Source organism: Phocoena phocoena, chromosome 15 (genome assembly GCF_963924675.1).
Source record: "Phocoena phocoena chromosome 15, mPhoPho1.1, whole genome shotgun sequence".
Classification (NCBI taxonomy): Eukaryota; Metazoa; Chordata; class Mammalia; order Artiodactyla; family Phocoenidae; genus Phocoena; species Phocoena phocoena.
In genome coordinates, this window is record NC_089233.1 from 72565369 (window position 1) to 72585054 (window position 19686).

The 19686-nt window shown below is 48.3% G+C and overlaps 1 protein-coding gene across 1 annotated transcript; it reads right to left on the minus strand.

Moving 5' to 3' along the window:
- On the minus strand, positions 1-4307 carry KCNS1 (potassium voltage-gated channel modifier subfamily S member 1). The gene is made up of 3 exons (XM_065892832.1): positions 4240-4307; positions 2726-3768; positions 1-471 (listed from the first exon to the last, which is right to left on the minus strand). The coding sequence occupies exons 2-3, from the start codon at positions 3749-3751 to the stop codon at positions 1-3; spliced, it is 1497 nt and encodes a 498-aa protein (XP_065748904.1). The 5' UTR covers positions 3752-3768; positions 4240-4307.
- Between the last annotated feature and the right edge of the window lie 15379 nt (positions 4308-19686).

Consider the following 19686-nt stretch of genomic DNA (forward strand, 5'->3'; position numbering starts at 1 on the left):
TTAATAAACCTGAGAGTTTGGAGGCCCACTAGTGGACTGAGCCTCCAGGTCTTCAGATCTTCCCTCCTGGGAGGTCTCTCGGGAGGTCTCCAGAGACGCCTCCGACACTCCGTCAACGCTACTCAGCAAGTCCTCAAACTCCCAGTGGTCACTGTTGCGCACGGCAGCCTCCAGGGCCTTCTGGCGTCGGTAGAAGTGGGAGAACTTGTTGAAGATGATGGTGATGGGGAGCGCCACCACCAGGATGCCCCCGAGGATGCAGCCCGACGCTGCCAGCTTGCCGGCCACTGTCACCGGCACCACATCCCCATAGCCCACGGTGGTCATGCTCACCGTGCCCCACCACCAGCAGGCCGGGATGGTGTCAAAGCCCACATCCTCCTCCTTCTCGGCTGTGTAGGCCACGCAGGAGAACACAGACACACCCACGGCCAGGTACAGCAGCAAGATGCCCACCTCACGGTAGCTGTGCTGGAAGAGAGTGCAGGAAGTCAGAGTTGGTGAACTTACAAACCCGGCATTGGGCATATGGGGAAACTGAGGCCCAGAGACTAGAAGGGGCAGGTCCAAAGTCACAGAGCAAAGTGGAGCTGGTGCCAACACCCAGGCGCCCTGCCCGCACACTAAGGTCGTTCAACTACGGTAGCCAGCAAATCGCCCTGAGACTGAACACAGGCCTGATTTCTGTTGTCCAAAGTGCCTGCCTGCTAAACCATGGCTGTTTCTTCTAATGCAGGGGCCACTGGTGGTGCCAGCCAGTTAATGGAAAGCTGGTGATTTTTACACTGTTGCAGAACCACAGTTTATATGCCACAATGTAAAGAGTTGGTTTCATGTCCTTTTGACTGGTCTATCCCATTTCTGATAAGTACAAAACTATTTTCTGCCTCTCAAGGAAGCTAAGAGGATATATGAGTTCCCTGGACCACCCACTGAATGCACTTGCCTATGGGTATGTATATTTGTTCTGCCCCCAAGGCCAAGCCTTATGGCACTGATTCTCGAATAGGGCAGTTCTGTCCCCCAAGGGACACGTGGCAATGTCTAGAGACATTTTTGGTCATCACAGCTGGGAGAGGTGTGCTACTGGCATCTAGTGGGTAGAGGCCAGAGACGCTGCTAATCACCCTACAATGCACAGGACAGCACCCCACAACCCAACAAAGAATGATCTGGCCCCAAATGTCAGTAGTGCTGAGGCTGAGAACCCCTAGTCTGGAACAGGACCTCCCAAACTATAAGGTGCAGAGAAATCATGTAGGGGGAACTAACTGAATAGGTCTGTGGTAGGGCCACAGATTTTGCAAACTCCCAGGTAATTAGAAAGCTGCTGCTGGCCAGGGGCCTGGCTTTGAGTAGCAAGGCTCTCCTCCGAAGTCTTACACCCGTGCCGTGGACGCTGCAGCTTTGATCAGCACTCTTCTTCCCTGCAGAAAAAGCTAGCAGCATCAGGCCCTGGCTTCCTGCATGGTGGAGGCAAGGCAGAGTTCTAGGGCGGACTGTCCCTGGAGAAACGCTCAGTTCAGGGGTCTGGCTAATGGAATTCCCTCCACCTGCCCTAGCAGTCTGCCCAGGTCACCCTGCCTGCACCCAGCATCCTGGCTGTCCTGCCGTGAGAGCATGCAAACGGCTTTCCTAAGCCACGGGTGGAAGGGGTCTTCCAGCACCTTTTAGGGATTCTTAACAGGGCTGCATGGAGCTTTAGGAGAAAGCGGTGCTAGGGTCAGGGCCAGGTGGATGCTTCTCTGGCCTGTACCACTTATTTGCTGAGGGACCTCTGACAAGTCCTGCCACCTCTTGGAGCCTCAGTTTCCACATCTGCAAAGTAGTCACAAAAATACTTGCCCCTGTTTAAACCTCTCACAGGATCCCCTATTCCCACAGGAAAAAGTCCAAAATTGCAGGCCAAGAGTCGATGAGCCTTCAGTGCCCTGTGCCCCACTCACCTCTCCAACCTCCTCAGTGGGCACACCCTTCCCTCCATGTCCCCCTCCCAGCATCATCCTTTTCCCTCTCCAGGCCTTCTTCCAAGCTGTTCACGTTGCCTCCCTCCCAAAAACCAGGCTAATTTCACCCCCTTGAGGGTAAGCTTGCCAGGGCAGTGATTCACCCCAGTGCAGGCCCTGACACGGGGCGGGTGCTCAACAAATTGCAACCAGGCTTTAAAAAGGCATCCCTCCAACCTCAGCTTCTTCATCTACGGGAAGGGAATAAATAATAGCATGTTCCTGAGGAAGCTGTCCTGAGGATGAAATCGATGATGGATATGAAATTGGCACAGAGTTAGCAGTCAGTAAGTGTTAGCTCTGGGGCTATGGCTAGACTTAGCCTATGAAGGGTGACCTAGGATACCCGTGCGCCCTGATGATGCCAGCACGGAGGCTCGGCAGAGAAGCCAGTGAGCATCCTGCTTGGCATATTTTTGTGATGTTTGACAGATAGATCCAAAGTAACCTTGGTCTTGTTTTTGTTATTGTTGTTTGTTTTTGTCTTTTGGTTTGGTTTTGGAAAGAAAGACAAGCAAAGCTCTGCCTCGGTTTTCCGTTTCTCTCCTGGGAAACAGGTAACAGAAAGACCCTTCTTACAGGGCTATTGGGAAGGTAGGACTGGATGTGAAATGCACACCTGGTGTCTAGCCCCGTGTGTCTGGACACCACAGGCTTGGAAGTTCCCCTGCTAACCTGCCCCATGGTTACACCCGCCTCCCCGAAACCCCTAACCCTACCTTGAGCGTCGCACCCAGCGAGCGCAGCCCAGTGGAGTGGCGCGCCAACTTGAGCACGCGAAAAATGCGCATGAGACGGAACACCTGCACCACCTTGCCCAGGTCGCCCAGCTCCTCGCCACCCGCTCCGCCCCGGTCTCGGAGTGCCACGCCAGCCAGCAGCGTGAGATAGAAGGGCAGCACGGACACGATGTCGATGAGGTTGAGCGGGTGGCAGAAGAAGTTGCGCGTGCTGGGCGCTAGCAGGAGGCGCGACGACACCTCGAAGCTGAACCAGGCGATGCAGAAGTACTCGAGGTGCCGCAGCACCGGGTCGTCGCGCAAGCCTTCCGCCCTGCGGCCCGCGGCCACCGCGGCCACGGCGGCCGCTGCCTCGCGGGCCTGGTACTCGGGCAGGCTGTGAATGCACATGGCGGCGATGGAGGCGAGCACCACGCCGATGGAGACGCAGCTGAAGAGCTTGCTGGGCAGCGAGTAGCCCGGGTTCTCCATGGTGAGCCAGAGGCGGCGGCGCAGGCGGCCGCAGCGCACCGCCCGGTAGTGCGCCAGCTCTCGCTGCACGTCAGAGATCTCTTCGGGGCACGGGCCCACGCTGCTCAGCGTGTCGCTGTCCTCGTCCCAGACGCGCGGTCGTGCCACGCGCCGCTCTAGGTAGCGCGCACGGCAGCACGTGGCCAGCGCGCTCTCGCCCAGGCCCCAGTAGTCGGCCTCCTGGCCGAAGGCGAAGACGCACTGCTCGTCGAGCACGTGCAGGCGGCCGGTGCGGTAGAAGTGCAGCAGGCTCAGGAAGAAGCCCGGGTGCCGATCGAAGTAGAACTCGCGCGCCGCCGCATCGTAGTCGTCGCACAGGCGTCGCGCCTGCTCCTCCGACGCCGCGGCCTGCAGGCGGCCCAGCCGCGTGCCCGGGAAGCGCGCCAGGGCGCGGGCGCTCAGCCGCCGCCGCACGCCGCCCACGTTCACGCGCAGCGCCTCGTCGCTTCGCCGCCAGGGCACCCGGGCTCCGGGCCCCGGGCACTCGCTCACCATGGCTGCCGCGCGCTGGCCTGCGGACAGGGGATGGGCACGCTGAAGGGGGCGTTCCCGGACGGCCTCCCTTCCACGAAGACCAGGTCTAAATCCCCTCCCTGCTCCATCCCCAGCCAGGGGCGTTGGAGGCTCTATGTGAAGCGTCTGGTACGCCGTAGGCACACAGTGTCAAGTGCTCTCCGGACTCAAGAGTCAAGCTTGGGTTTGAATATCCCTCACTCCCCACTCCCCCACTGGGGTCCTTGGCCAAATCACTGAGAACTCCCCCCACCCCTTCATTTTCATAAAGTGGATGCTGAGATGTCTCTTGGAGGACTATGAAAGCTGTAGGACGGCAGGATGTCCTGACCCCCGGTGGCCGCTCATTCAGGACGTCTCCTTGCCCAGACTGGGATTTTCGCATATCAGAGGCTTCCTATGGGACCGTGCTCAAGCTGGCACTCTGAAGCTGGGTTTCCTCCTCTACACAGCGGGATAGTGAGCATTACTATCTAGGGTCGTTGAGAGAATCCGTTTAGACCAGAAGTTCTTAAGGTGTGTTCCCTGGACGAGCAGCTTCACCGTCACCTGGGAGTTTGTCAGAGATGCAGCGTACGTACCCTCAGCCTGCTCTGGACTTGCTGAATCAGAAACTCAGGCGATGCGGTCCAGCAGTCTGTGTTTCAACAAGCTTGGAGGGTGATTCTGATGCCTGGTCAAAATTGAGAGCCATTCGCTTAGCCTATTTAAAGCATCTGTAGCGTCAGCCTGATTGAATTTTGGCACTCTTGTGTGACCGTAAGCAAGTCATGTCACCTCTCTGAGCTTCTGTCAAATGGAGCTAAACATATCCACCTCCAAGTGTGGTTAGAAAGATTAAATGACCTTGAGCAGGCCTGGCTCCCAGAAGGGGTGTAGTAAATCATGCACCGGTTTGTCTCCTGGCGTCAGTCAAACCTGGGTTTATAGCCACCCTTGCTGCACCTGGAGCCTTGAGGAAGATGCTTTTCTCTAGGTCTCAATTTCTGGCACGATGCACAATTCACAATGCGGACAGTAGCACCTGCTCCCGAGGAAGGCTGGAGGGTTAAGGTAGGTCATGGAAGTGCTCGGCCTTAGTGGATGCTTAGGAAATGTTAGATCCTTCCACCGCCAACGGTCTCCAATTTCTGCTGGAATTGAGGGCTAGTGACTCACCTCCTGAGCCTCGGAAATCTCATCTGTGCTGTGGCTTCAGTACAGTAATGCCTGCTTCCTTTGGGTGGACGGGGGACTGAGTGTGTATCAAGCAGCTGGCCCAGTGCCTGGCAGGGAGCGAGCAGGGTGCCCTTCACTTACCCTGGGCTTGGTATTTAAGGGGGTCAGGGTTTCGTCCTTAGCTCTGTCACCTGTGTGATCTCTGGCCAGTCTCCTCCAGCTCTGGGTTTTAGCTCCCTTATCTACAGAATGGGGATAGCAGCACTTCTGGTGAAGGGTTATTGTGAGTATGTGTGCAAAGCCCCCGGAACACAAGGGGTGCTCAATAAATGTCAACCCCCTGCACTTCCCTCATCAGACATAGGCTCAGATTCTGAGTCTGCCACTTACTAACCGTTGACCTTGAACAGAATCACGCCCCTCTCTGAACTTCGGTTTCCTCATCTGTAAACTGGGGAACATCACACTTTCCATAAGAAGTTTTGTTTGTTTTTTTTTTTTTTTTGTTTTGTTTTGCGGTACGCGGGCCTCTCACTGCCGTGGCCTCTCCCGTTGCGGAGCACAGGCTCCAGACGCGCAGGCCCAGCGGCCATGGCTCACGGGCCCAGCCGCTCCGCGGCACGTGGGATCCTCCCGGACCGGGGCACGAACCCGTATCCCCTGCACCAGCAGGCGGACTCTCAACCACTGCGCCACCAGGGAAGCCCCTCCATAAGAAGTTTTGAGGATTAAATGAGGCGACTTGTTTATCGGCAGCACAGTCCCTGGCACATAACTTGTCCATAATAAATACATATGTGATGCAGCTCCACGCCTTCCCCCCCTACTTAGACTTGGTGTCAAAAGATGGAGTTTCTAATCTAGTTCCATCAACCATTAGGTGCAGGACTGTGGGCAAATCGCTTTCTCTTTTTTTTCTGGAACTCACCTCCCTGCTCTATGAAATGGGATGATTAATTTAACAAACCTTCCCTGCCTAGAATCTGAGGATCAGTAAGAAAGATTAAGTGATTTGCTCAAATTACCCCGCTAGCCCATGGCACAGCTGAGGTTGGAAACCAGGCTTTCTGATTCAAGACTCTCTCCACACATTTATTTTGAGCACCTAATACGTGCTGGTCATTTCGCTGGGCTCCAGATACACTTCACGGGTTTAATCCCTCCACCAACCCTGCCAGGGAGGTTTTCGAATCCCATTGTGATAGTGAGCAGACAGGACAGCCCAAGCCCGGCCAGCCCCACATTGCTCCCTCCTGGGTCGGGGTTGGTGGGGGGGTGTCTCATAGCGGGGACACGGGCACCGGGACCCAGGGCAACCTGGCTTCCCATTCTCTCAGCCCCCGCCCCTTCCCCGGACCGTGCCTCCCCACGACCCCCGGGAGGTCCCTTACCTGTCGCGGCCCCTGTAGGGCGTCCGCTGGCCGCGTGGTCCCGGAAGGTGCCGAGGCTGGGGAGCCGCTGGCCGCGCCCGATGTCTCTGCCCGGAGGCCCCGCTGACTCCTCCTTCCCCGTCTTCCTCCGTCTGTCCCGGTGGCTGAGGCCGCATCGATCGCTGCCCGGGGAAGGAGGGAGGCCGCGGGCTGTCGGAGGCGGGGGTTTCTATTCCTGACTCAGTTGGGGAGAGGGGATGTCTGGAGACGGGACCCAGCCAGGGCATCCCCCCACAAGTCAGGGGCCAGGGGATGAGGGGTAATTTAAGGGGCGGGGGTCCCTCTAGAGAGGGATTTTGGCCGGAGCTTCTCTGACAAAGGAACAACAACAACGGCAGCAGCAGTAATAATAGCTTCCTTAACTGAGTCCTTAGTATGGGCCAGGCACCAGGCTTCAGGTGACTTATCTAAGTTATTCCTGACACAAACGACATGGACAGCGTCTTCTGTTACCCACTTCACAGACAAGCCCCAGTCATTTGCTCAGGGTACTTAGCTAGGAGTTGTGGACCTGGAATTGGAACTCACATCTTCCAAGATTTCCTCAGGGAAATCTTGAAACGGATCAAGCCTGAAACAGATCATTTTGCCCCTGAAGTTCAGTGTCATCACCTGCCCATAGATTCCTGATTCGTGGTGCCGAGGGTAAGAGAGAACTGTGCCAAAGAGTTTTGTCAAGGTTGTGTAAACCACAAGCATTTATTAAGCACCTACTGTGTGCCTGGTTGGGGAGAGGGTCCTGAAGATTAGGACCTGGATACAGGAAAGGATCCCTACTTTACAAATATGGTTAATAATAATGATTTATCTATTGAGCTCTTACCTTGGGCCCAGTATTCTACAAACCTCATCTCTTAAACTGCAAATATATCTGTGGCGTAGGTGCTATTATTGATATTATTCCAATCTCACAGATAAGAAATGTAAGGCTTTGAGAGGTGAGGTGACTTGCTCAAGGTCATACGGTTGACTTCTGAGTCCTCTAGACCATCACTGTCCAATAGATGTAATGTAAGCCACATATAGAATTTAAAATTTTCTTATAGCAACATTTAAAAGCAGTAAAAAGAAACAGGTGAAGTTAGTCTTAATAATGTATTTTATTTAACCAAAATATTATAATTTCAACATGGAATCAATAAAGAAATTATTAACGAGATATTTATATTTTCATTTTTGTGCTAAGTCTTCAAAATCCAGGGTATTCGTTTGTTTGTTTTTTAAATAAATTTATTTTACTTATTTATTTATTTTTGGCTGCATTGGGTCCTCGCCGCTGTGCGTGGGCCCCCCTCCATCTGCGGCAAGTGGGATCCACTCCCTGTTAAGGTACACAAGCCTCTCACTGTGGTGCACTCCCCCGTTGCAGAGCACGGGCCCTAGGCGCACAGGGTTCAGTAGTTGCAGCACATGGGCTCAGTAGTTGTGGCTCATGGGCTCTAGAACGCAGGCTCAGTAGCCGCGGTGCACGGGCCCAGCCGCTCCACGGCATGTGGGACCCTCCCGGACCAGAGCTTGAACCCGTGTCCCCTGCATTGGCAGGTGGACCCTCAACCGCTGCGCCATCAGGGAAGCCCCAGGGTATTCGTTTTTTATTGCTGTGTAACAAATTACCACAAACTTAGCAACTTAAGGCAATACAAAATTTATCATCTCATAGTTTCTGTGGGTCAAAAGTCTGAGTATGGCATGGCTAGATTCTCTACTCAGGGTCTTACTAGGTTGCAGTTAAGGTGTCAGCCAGGATGGTGGTTCTCATCTGGGTTTCGGCTTCTCTTCCAGCTCACAGATTGTTGGCGGCATTTGTTTCCCTGTGGTTGTAGAACTGACCTCCCTCTTTCCCTGCCTGCTGTCTGCTGGGGATACTCTCAGCTCCTAAAGGCTGCCTGCGGTTCCTGGCCACGTGGGCCCACAGGCAGTTGCAACATGGATGTTTAAATTCTCCTAGGCAAACCGGAGTGCTGTGTGAGCAGCCAGAGAAGACGTTCTGCTTTTAAAGGACTCCACTGCTTAGGCCAGGCCCATCCAGGACAGTCTCCCTTTTACCTACTCTCAAAGAGGAGGAGAGTATACAGGGGTAAGGGTAACTGGGAATCATCTTAGAATTCTGCCTACTACATTCACCTACAGTAAATCCCAGTTTGGGTTAATCACATTTCACGTGCATAGTAGCTACTTGTGGCTAGTGACTACCATATTGGACAGTGCATCTCTGGGCTGTGCCACTTCAGTTCTTCCCTCAAAATAAGAGATTATGCCTACAGCCCGTGCTCTGCAACAAGAGAAACCACCGCAATGAGAAGCCCATGCACCGCAACGAAGAGTAGCCCCTGCTCTCCACAACTAGAGAAAGCCCGTGGGTAGCAACAAAGATCCAACACAGCCAAAAATAAATAAAAATTTTAAAAAAAGAGGTTAGAGCAGGAAGATGCTCTTGTCTGATTCCCTCACTTTACCAATGAATAAACAGAGGCCTCCTAGGGAGGAAACAAATTTTTAAAATTTTAATTTACTTTAATAAATTGAAGTATAATGTTCTTATAGTAAAGTGCGTAAATCTTAAGTTACAGCTGAATGATTTTTTTTTTACATATCTATGCATCTGTGTGGCAGCCACCCAGGTCAAAATATAGAATGCCACCAGCACCCCAGTAACCTGGGGGTGGGCAAATATATCTAACTGCGGACATTGCTGTTGGTGTCATACTTGGTGAATTCTTACTAAAACTCAACGTCTTGGCTTGACTCCCCCTCCTTCAGGAAGTCTTCGCTGGTCTCCAGGCTGAGTTAGGTCCCTCCTGGCCTCCCGTGGTCCCCTGGATTCCTCCAGTCTGATGCATAACATAAACTCTGTAGCTAGGGCTCTGTCTCAGCCTCCAGTGTGGGAGCTCTATGAAGGCACAGCCTAGAGCCTGTACTAAGTGCTCAGTAAATATTTCGTGGATGAGGGAGGGAGGAAAGCGAGATTGGAGTTTGAAGGCCCAGGCTCCTGGACACAGGTGTCCAGCCTCCCACCGGATTTTCCAGAAGGGCAGTGGAGACAAGCAGTGGAGATGCAGCTGGATGGGCTGGAATTTGGTAGCTGAGGACAGAACTGACACTGCAGAGACCAAAGCACAGACCTTACGGAACAGTAGTAAGCTAGGCAGGAAGCTAAGCTGGTGACTCTAGAATGGTCTGTATAGTTGCTGCCACCTGTAGCCAGAGAAGCTGTGACCTGTGATCTGTTGCCTGCAGCTGTTCCAGGCAACTAGCTCAGAACTCAAAGCCTCAGGACATGGGGCCCTTGGCAGCCAGATCCTAACTGGCTCATGTGGGAGTCTCTTCCTCCTGATGCCTTTCAGGAAAGGAGCCCAGGGCAATGAGCGGCACACCATCAGACTCGGGCTCTGAGCACCTAGAATTAAAGCTGGTCACTCATGCTTCTTGGGTCTTGGGTCTTGTAATCCCCATTTTTCAGATGTGGAAACTGAGTCTTTAGCGCCAGAAGGAATTTTCAAATTCCTTCTTTTCAATAATTACAGAATGTAATTATTGTGGTCAATAAGGTTGTAAGCTTTGGTGTCAGACTCCTCGGGGCTGAATCCCGGCTCTACTAGTTATAAGCTGTACAACCTTGGCCAGATTAACCTCTTTGTGTCTCAGTTTCCTCGTACATGGCGTGGGCAAAAATGATAAGGCCTACATAGTAAAGCTGTGAGGACTTAATGAGATTATACAGGTAAAGTAATGAAAACGCCACCTGGTCCAGGGTAAGTGCACCGTGATTTTAACTGTGGCTGATTCTATCAGTATCGGAGGAGGAACATGATACGGTTCAGTTCTGGCTGTTTCAGGTCTTAGCTCGAAACTCCGCTCCTTCATTGTCAAATGGGAATAACGATACCCACCTTTCCTGGGCTTATCGGGTGGATGAAATGATCTTTTAAAGTGTGAAACATACAGCGGGCGTTCACTAAAGAATACCAGTCATTATCTGAATTAGACAAGCTCTTAGTGTGATAAATCTGTAAGGAACAACCCCCAAATCTCACTGACTTCCTATCACAAACATTTATTTCCCTCTCACAAGTTTGAAGATTGGCTGGGACACCTCAAGTTCAGGCCTGCCCCTCCCCACCAGGTATCTTTCATCTGAGACCAGTGGCTTCTAGGCAAGTTCTTCTCATGGCAGAGGGTGGAAGCTCCAAGAAGCCTGGTGCCTTGCCTCGAAACTGGCACACTGTCACCTGCACCCATGTCCCATTAGCCAAAGCAAATTCCAGGGCCAAGCCCCAAATCACTAGGCAGGGGATGTATACTTTCTTCCACAAAAGCCAGGGTCAGGTTGGGGAGGGAAGGGAAGGCTATGGGCAAAGACTACAATGTACCATATTCTCTGCGTTAACCACATGAGTTTATAGATGGGCAAACTGAGGCCCAGAAAGAGGAAGGGAAATACCCAAGCTCATAGGCAGTCAGTGACTCCCTGATTGTTCTCCATCTTCTCCCCTCCCAGGTCTCACCTCGTATCCATATAATTAGCATTTGCTGCTTTTGAGTCAACAGTTCAGCCATTTGAATCCCCTGAGAAGGATTGTGGCAGTGAGGAAGTAGAATCCTTGCATCTTCCAACAGGGCCAACAGAAGCCCAGAGCAATGACTCACCTGTGATGACACCGCAAGGTCAAAGGAACAAGGGGAGAAGACCCAGGATCTCCAACTTCATCCCCAGATTCTATCAGGACACAAATGGAGACCCAGCAGGTAAAGCAGGGAGGAATCTGCTCACCTCCTTTCCCACCCCAAAGTGAGTCCTGGGGAAGAGGGAGAGTCAGAAATCCAGCTCCCTGGGTCCAGGAATGTCCCTTGGGGTGGCTCTCATTCCCTCATGGACACTCACACTCATTAAGTCCTGACTATGACCAAGCCCCCAAGAAATAGAGGCCAATGAGGTATCGTCCAGTGATAGAGACTGACCCACCCATAAATAATGTGTATGCACTTATATGTCTCTCTGTTCACAACACATATGCTAAACACTTATGCATATATGACTGTGTATGTATAATTATGTGTGTAAGCATGTGTTTATAACTTATTTGACTATGTGTATATGTCCCGGGTCATACATCCCAGTTCATTATACATGTATGTGTATGTCATTTACACACAACCACACACCCAGAGCAACACAGACACAGATCCATTCACATAACCATTGAAAACATTGGTCAGTCACTTACTGTTTACCAGGGACTGTGCAGGCTTTTTATGTCAGAGATGCCCAGATGTTTGAGGGGTGGGAGTAAGGGGGGTGGGGGGAGGTGTCTTTTAAACAGAGGTGTTTGGGCTTTCACAGACAACACTGTGTCTCTCTCCATTGTCTGAAATCCTACTGAGTCCCGGGCCGATGTCTCATGGGAAAGAATCAGGGGAGAAAGGGACGTGTGAACTAGGGAGAAACCAGCGTATCCTACTGAGCCGTGACACAGGTCCGACGTGGGCTCAGGTTCTGCGGGCGCCAGCTCTCATCTCTGTGCAGCTGGGCTGGGTTTCGGGGTGTCCTTTCCCAGTGCCCCCAGAAGCTCTCCTGAAGTGCCCACTTAGGCCGCACTTACTGGATGCCAGCACCTTATTCCTCAAGACATTCTTTACTCCTAGGAGAGTCATGCGACCTCATTTTCCAAGGAGTAAGTTGAGAGGGTGAGTTTACCTGATTCCAAAGCCCTGCATCCAAATGCCACATGTGACACTAACTCAGAGTCCTGTCCTTGGCCTTGCACAAGTGGTTTCCCGCTGAGCCTCAGTTTCCTTATCTCTAAAATGGGGATAAAGATAGTCCTGACCTCACAACGTGGCAATGAGAGGAATGTGGTGATGGTGCATGAATCACAACCAGCGCGGCCCTGGCCTTGGAACTCGCCAGCATCCTTCCCTCGTCAGCCTGGGGGCCTCTGGGCACTCTCCTTCCCAAAGCCGCTCACAGCCCTGAGGAAGGCTCGAGGGGCAGAGAGGATGCAGAGAACTGCTCCCCAGGGCCCTGTGGAGGAGGGAACCTGCCCCCACGACTGTCTCTTTCCCCCAAAGCAGGGCCAGGGCTGCCCGGGTGTATCTAGGTCAGAGTGTTACAGCCCCAGAAGGGATGGAGGTGGAGGCCTCGCCCGAGCTGGGAGGCACCTGTGTAGCTACCCCAGCAGCCCCAGCCTCCCGCGCCTGTTGACAGGTCAGACCCAGCCTTTTGGAGGAGGCGGAGGAGAAGACAGGTAGGGGTAAAGCTTCCTCCAGACAGATCCCAGATCCCAGAAACCACACCCCCTAGTCAACTCTGGAGGCCCTTTCACAGATTGGGCTGGGAGACAGAGAAGGCCGGAGAATTACAGAAACAAGATGGACAGGGGGCCAGACCAGGCCTAGCTGGCCACAGAAGGTGACAGAAAGAGTCATCTCCCTGCCATGTGAACCCACAGATCCAGACACCTCCATAAAGACAACCAAAGAGCAGGGACCTCCGATCCATCTCCTCCCCTCCCCAGAGGCACAGGGAGACACGTGTTCTCACGTGGACAGGCACACAGGCTCAGGCACACATGTATGCGGTCGTTCCTAAGGATACATGTGTAGATGCAAACCACGCAGACAAGCAGGCACAAAGATACACGTGTACACAGAGACAGACACAGGTGTGTAAACACCATCTTACACTCAAATGTGTAGACAGGCACAGACAAGCACAGGGAAACTGACAGGAGGACATTTACAGCCACACACGCAGGCAGGCTTACAGGCACAAAGCTAAACAGAGAAAAGACAGGCTGCTGGAAGCACTAAGAAACAGGCACACTCCACACACACACACACACACACACACACACACACACACACACTGCACTGCTTGCTTTCCCCCAAACCCTTATTCTCTTCTACGAGGTAGAAACCACCTCTATGCCTGGAGCAGAGGAACCTACCCATACTCACCTCCCTTCCTCCTGCCCAAGGTAGCAGGCAGCTGGCTCCCCAAAGCCAGGAGGGCCACCAGGAGAAGGAGGCTGTGGGCCCTCATGTTTCTGTTGCCAACACCTAATGAGGTGGAACCCAGAGGCCCCTAAATTCACATCTGTAGCCTCAGGGAGGCTAGAGCAACTGAGTCAGGGGAAGAAGGAGAGGAGTTGGATGGAGTGGCATGTGTCTATCTCATCCTGGCCTCAGTCCCTGCTCAAGAGCCTCTGTGCAAGGGTGCTTGTGCAAGAACTGATGGTGGGTGGGGACAGGCCCTGGGCGCCTGGGGCTAGGATCCAGTCCTGCCTGTATCACCGACGTGGGCTGTGATTTGGAGAAGCCTTGTTCCTCTTTGGACCTCAGTTCTTCTCATCTGTATAAAGAGTGAGGGTTGTTGAGTCAGATGCTCCCTTTCCTGGTTCTCTAAGACTTTGAAGCCCCAGCAATGGCTTAGGCAGAGGATAAAAGTCAGCTCTGAATGGCCAGGAGGGGTTTGCAGAGTTCTGGGTGCTTAGGAAGCATTCGAGTTAGGGTCAGAGCTCTCTGCTGGAGAAGGCTGGCCCAGGCTGGCACAGTGATTGAGGCCAGCCCTGGCCTCCCCTCTTGGGCTCCCGTGGATGGGAGAGTGAGACCTCCCCACCTTTGGTAAGGTCACCTTCAGTGGCATCTGGTAGAACTGCCCTCCACCTGGGGCTGACGGAGCTGTCGGGGCTGGATGGAGCAAGGGTTTAGGTTTGGCTGCGGTCGCTGGTCACAGCAGATGGAGGTGCCTCTGGGACCCCTTCTCTGGCCCTAAGGGATCCTGAGCAAAAAATCGTCTCAGCCAAGGCCTCCACCGTACATTTCGCATCATCTCACTCCTGCGTTTGGTGGAAGAGAGACAACTAGGGCTCAGGGTCCTAAGGGGCCCCAAGTAGAAACTCCGCTGACCCTTAGTAACTTACCAGGACCGGGTGAGATCAAGACCATCCTCCCCACCCTCCCATTTGAAAGATAAGGAAACTGTAGGCTGTCAATGGGAGGGGACTGGCTCAAGGACACAAAGTTAATTTCTAACTAGGACATCTGTCCTCACCTCTCCATGATCCCCATCCAGGTCCTTGGAAGTGAGGCAATACCTCATGTGACCCTGAGAAAGAAAGAGCATGTTCCAGTCAAGGACAGCTCCCACATTCAGGAAGTTCTTTCTTGGGTTTAACTTGAATCCCTTATGCTATCTTCTAAGCTCTCAGGAAAAGAGGAGCCCTGTCGTCTATGATCTGATGTGACTTTTGGAATTCTAGCATCCCCTTGGCAGCTTTATTTAGAAGGAGAACTTTATGAGGCTAATTTTTCTTCCTGATTACAAACTACATGTACATTGAAGAAATGCTTTTCCAATTAAGATGATTTTGTAGACATTTTCCAGTGTCATGAAGTGTCCTCCAATATCATCATTTCTAATGGTTATATGGTATTTTGTAAGATTGATATGCCAAAACATATATAATTAGTTCCTTATTGTGAAACACGTAAGTTTCCATTTTTTAGCTTTCATACATAAAGCTGTGAAACAATCTCTATACGTACATTTTGAGTCACATCTCTATTTTCTTAGGGTAAATTTGTCAAAGTGGAAATGTACAAGTACAAACTTCCAATTATAAAATATGTAAGTCCTGGGAATGTAATGTACAGCATGGTGACTACAGTTAATAATACTGTATTAGATATTTGAAAGTTGCTAAGAGAGTAGATTTTGAAAGTTCTCATCACAAGAAAAAATTTTGTAACTATGTATGGCAACAGATGTTAAGTTTTATTGTTGTGGTCAATTTCACAATCTATACAAATAGCAAATCATGTGGTACACCAAAAAGTAATATAATGTTATATGTCAATTATACCTCAATATAAAACAAACGGTAGAAATGTAAATTGATACAGCCACTATGGAGAACAGTATGGAGGTTCCTTAAAAAACTACAAATAGAACTACCATACGACCCAGCAATCCCACTACTGGGCATATACCCTGAGAAAACCATAATTCAAAAAGAGTCATGTACCAAAATGTTCATTGCAGCTCTATTTACAATAGCCAGGACATGGAAGCAACCTGAGTGTCCATCGACAGATGAATGGATAAAGAAGATGTGGTACATATATACAATGGAATATTACTCAGCCATAAAAAGAAACGAAATTGAGCTATTTGTAATGAGGTGGATAGACCTAGAGTCTGTCATATAGAGTGAAGTAAGTCAGAAAGAGAAAAACAAATACTGTATGCTAACACATATATATGGAATCTAAGAAGAAGAAGAAAAAAAAGGTCATGAAGTACCTAGGGGTAAGATGGGAATAAAGACACAGACCTACTAAAGCATGGACTTGAGGATATGGGGAGGGGGAAGGGTAAGCTGTGACAAAGTGAGAGAGTGGCATGGACATATATACACTACCAAATGTAAAATAGATAGCTAGTGGGAAGCAGCCACATAGCACAGGGAGATGATCTAGGTGGTTTGTGACCACCTAGAGGGGTGGGATTGGAAGGGTGGGAGGGTGGGAGACACAAGAGGGAAGAGATATGGGAACATATGTATATGTATAACTCATTCACTTTGTTATAAAGCAGAAACTAACACACCATTATAAAGCAATTATACTCTAATAAAGATGTTAAAAAAAAGCAAAGGAAATTTGTAAATCTGTCACTACAGCTACTCTATCAGGCATGAATACCTTGCACATTTTGCAAAATACCTTTTAATCTTGCATCAAAAATGCAGTTTTTATGTGGATGTAGGATTGCTATAAGAATGGCATACCTGTAGATTGTCCTAGTATCATTTAGTGAATAATTCATACTTTTGCCATTGATTGGAAATCAGAACTTTATAAAAACTCAAGTTTTATATGTAACAGGGTCTGTGTTTGGGGTTTCTGTTCTTCTTCATTGACTGTTTATTCTTGTGCCGTCATTGCTTTGGTAATTGTAGCTTCACAATACATTTTAGTGACTGGTGGTGCCCATTACCCTTCATTAATCTGCATTAATCTAATTGTCTATGTCACAAGTGTTTCATTCTTTCATGTGGACCTAACAATCATTTTTTTAAATTTCAAAACCAAATTCATTGTTTTTTGTTAAACATTTTATCATAAAAATTTTCACACACACAAAAAAAAACAGTAAATACTTTTCTGAGGCCCTGTATACCTATCAGCCAGATTCAATAATCAACATTTCTCCCAGCTTTGTTGATATCTTAATTGACATATAACATTGTGTAAGTTTAAGGGGCACAATGTGATGATCTGATACACATGTATATTACATATCACCATAATAAGGTTAGTTACCACATTCTTTTTTTAAAAATTTATTTTATTGATTTAACAGTTGATTTACAATGTTGTGTTAGTTTCTGCTGTACAGAAAAGTGATTCAGTTATACATATAAATACATCCTTTTTCATATTCTTTTCCATTATGGTTTATCACAGGATATTGAATATAGTTTCCTGTGCTATATAGTAGGACCTTGTTGTTTATCCATTCTATATATAATATTTTGCATCTGCTAATCCCAAACTCCCAGTCCATCCCTCCACTGCTTTCCCCCCCAGCAACCACAAGTCTGTTCTCTATGTCTGTGAGTCTGTTTCTGTTTTGTAGATAGGTTCATTTAGGTCATTTTATATTCCACATAGAAGTGATAGCATATGGTATTCGTCTTTCTCTTTCTGACTTACTTCACTTAGTATGATAATCTCTAGGCCCATCTATGTTACTGCAAATGACATTATTTCACTCTTTTTTATGGCTGAGTAATATTCCATTATATATATATATATATATATATATATATATATATATATATATATATATCTCACATCTTCTTTATCCATTCATCTGTCAATAGACATTTAGGTTGTCTCCATGTCTTGGCTATTGTGAATAGTGCTGCTGTGAACATAGGGGTGCATGTATCTTTTTGAATTAGAATTTTGTCCAGATATAGGCCCAGGACTGGGATTGCTGGATCACATGGCAACTCTATTTTTAGGTTTTTGAGGAACCTCCATACTGTGTTCCATAGTGGCTGCACCAATTTACATTCCCACCAACAGTGAACACATTCTTTAACTCACACGGTTACCATTCTGTGGTAGTTGTTGTCATGGTGAGAACATTGTTTTTTTCTTTTTTTTTCTTTTGTATCTGGGGTGATGAATGTTAGTTAAACTTATTGTGGCAATCATTTCATGATATATGTAAGTCAAATCATTACACTGTACACCTTAAACTTACAGAGAGTGCTGTGTGTCAGTGATCTCAGTAGAACTGAGAGGGAAAAGAGTGAGCAAACTCCAGCAAGAACAAAAAAAGCTCTACTCTTGGCAACCGTCAAGTGGACAATACAGTATTGACAGCTAAAGTCATCATGCTGTACATTACACCTCTGGAACTTATAAGTCTCAGCAATTAACATTTGACAACACTTCCTTCTTGTATAGCCCGCCCCTTTTCTGGCTGAAGTATTTTAAAGTAAATCCACTGCGTCTCTCATTTTTATCCTTTAATACTTCAGTTTGCATCTCAAAGAAATAAGGACATGTTCTCATGTAATCACAATACCGTTGTCATACCTAACACAATTAACAGTATTTTCTTAACATCATCTAATAGTCTATTTTTCTCACCATCTCAGAAAGGACTTGGTACACTTCGTTTGTTTGAATGGAATCCAAACAAGTCACACACATCGAGTTGGTTGTATGTCTCTTAAGTTTCTTTTAATCTCGAACATTTCTTCAACTCGTACTTCTCTTCCTTCCCGTCCTCCTCTTCCTACTTCATGTTATTTATTTGTTGAACGAAACAGAGGAATTGTTCTTTAGAGTATCCCATGTTACTTCCCTGTGATATCTTTCAACTTACTCCTCTATCCTTCGTATTTCCTGTAGATGAGTTTTGTTGAGCTTCAAGTTCGGTATTTTGACAAGAACACATCACAGCCATGCTGTGTGTTTGTATTCAACATCTCAGGGGGAAGACTTTTAGTGCAGTGAAGATAGATGAATGCTTTTTAGGTGAAATCCCCTCATACTCTCTTTGTAAAGTGGTGCTTTCCTACTTACAAACTGCAGATAAACTGTGAGGTGAAGACTTGGCCCCCTGTAAATATCCAGTCCCAGTCAAACTTTTACCAAATGATTTTAGAAGCCATGGATAATCATCACCTGAATCAATTACTTGATTAGAGGTTGGAAAACCCACTGGGTTTTGATTTTGATTATATTTAAGGTATAAATGATGTTGGCCAAGAAGGACATCTTGACCTTGTAGAGGCTTCCTGTTTGGGGAAGAGCATATCTTTTTAGAATCTTTTTTTTCCCCATTATGGAAAATTTCAAAATCAATTTATCCATATCTTTTTAAATGTCATTTAGTAAAATTTTGTAGGTTTTTTTCAGAAAATTTCTGTACATTTCTAGATGCATTTATTTGTAGGTATTTTATGTGTTTTGATTATGCTCAATAGTAACTTTTTTTACTCATATTTTCTATCTAGTTTTTGCTAGTATTTAATAATATGAATTACCCCTACTTAATTACCAAGAGAAATTTGAGAGGTTTTTTTTGAATTTTATTATATTTTTTTTAGAGCAGGTTCTTATTAGTTATCCATTTTATACATATTAGTGTATATATGCCAGTCCCAATCTCCCAGTTCATCCCACCATGACCACCACCACCACCACCCACCCTGTCGCTTTCCCCCCTTGGTGTCCATACGTTTGTTCTCTACATCTGTGTCTCAATGTCTGCCCTGCACACTGGTTCATCTGTAACATTTTTCTAGGTTCCACATATATGCGTTAATATACAATATTTGTTTTTCACTTTCTGACTCACTTCACTCTGTATGACAGTCTTTAGATTCATCCACGTCTCTAAAAATGACTCCGTTTTGTTCCTTTTATGGTTGAATAATATTCCATTGTATATATGTACCACATCGTCTTTATCCATTCGTCTGTTGATGGGCATTTAGGTTGCTTCCATGTCCTGGCTATTGTAAATAGTGCTGCAGTGAACATTGGGGTGCATGTGTCTTTTTGAATTATGGTTTTCTCTGGGTATATGCCCAGTAGTGGGATTGCTGGGTCATATGGTAATTCTACTTTTAGTTTTTTAAGGAATCTCCATACTGTTCTCCATAGTGGATGTATCAATTTACATTCCCACCAACACTGCAAGAGGGTTCCCTTTTCTCCACACCCTCTCCAGCATTTGTTGTTTGTAGATTTTCTGATGATGCCCATTCTAACTGGCGTGAGGTGACACCTCATTGTAGT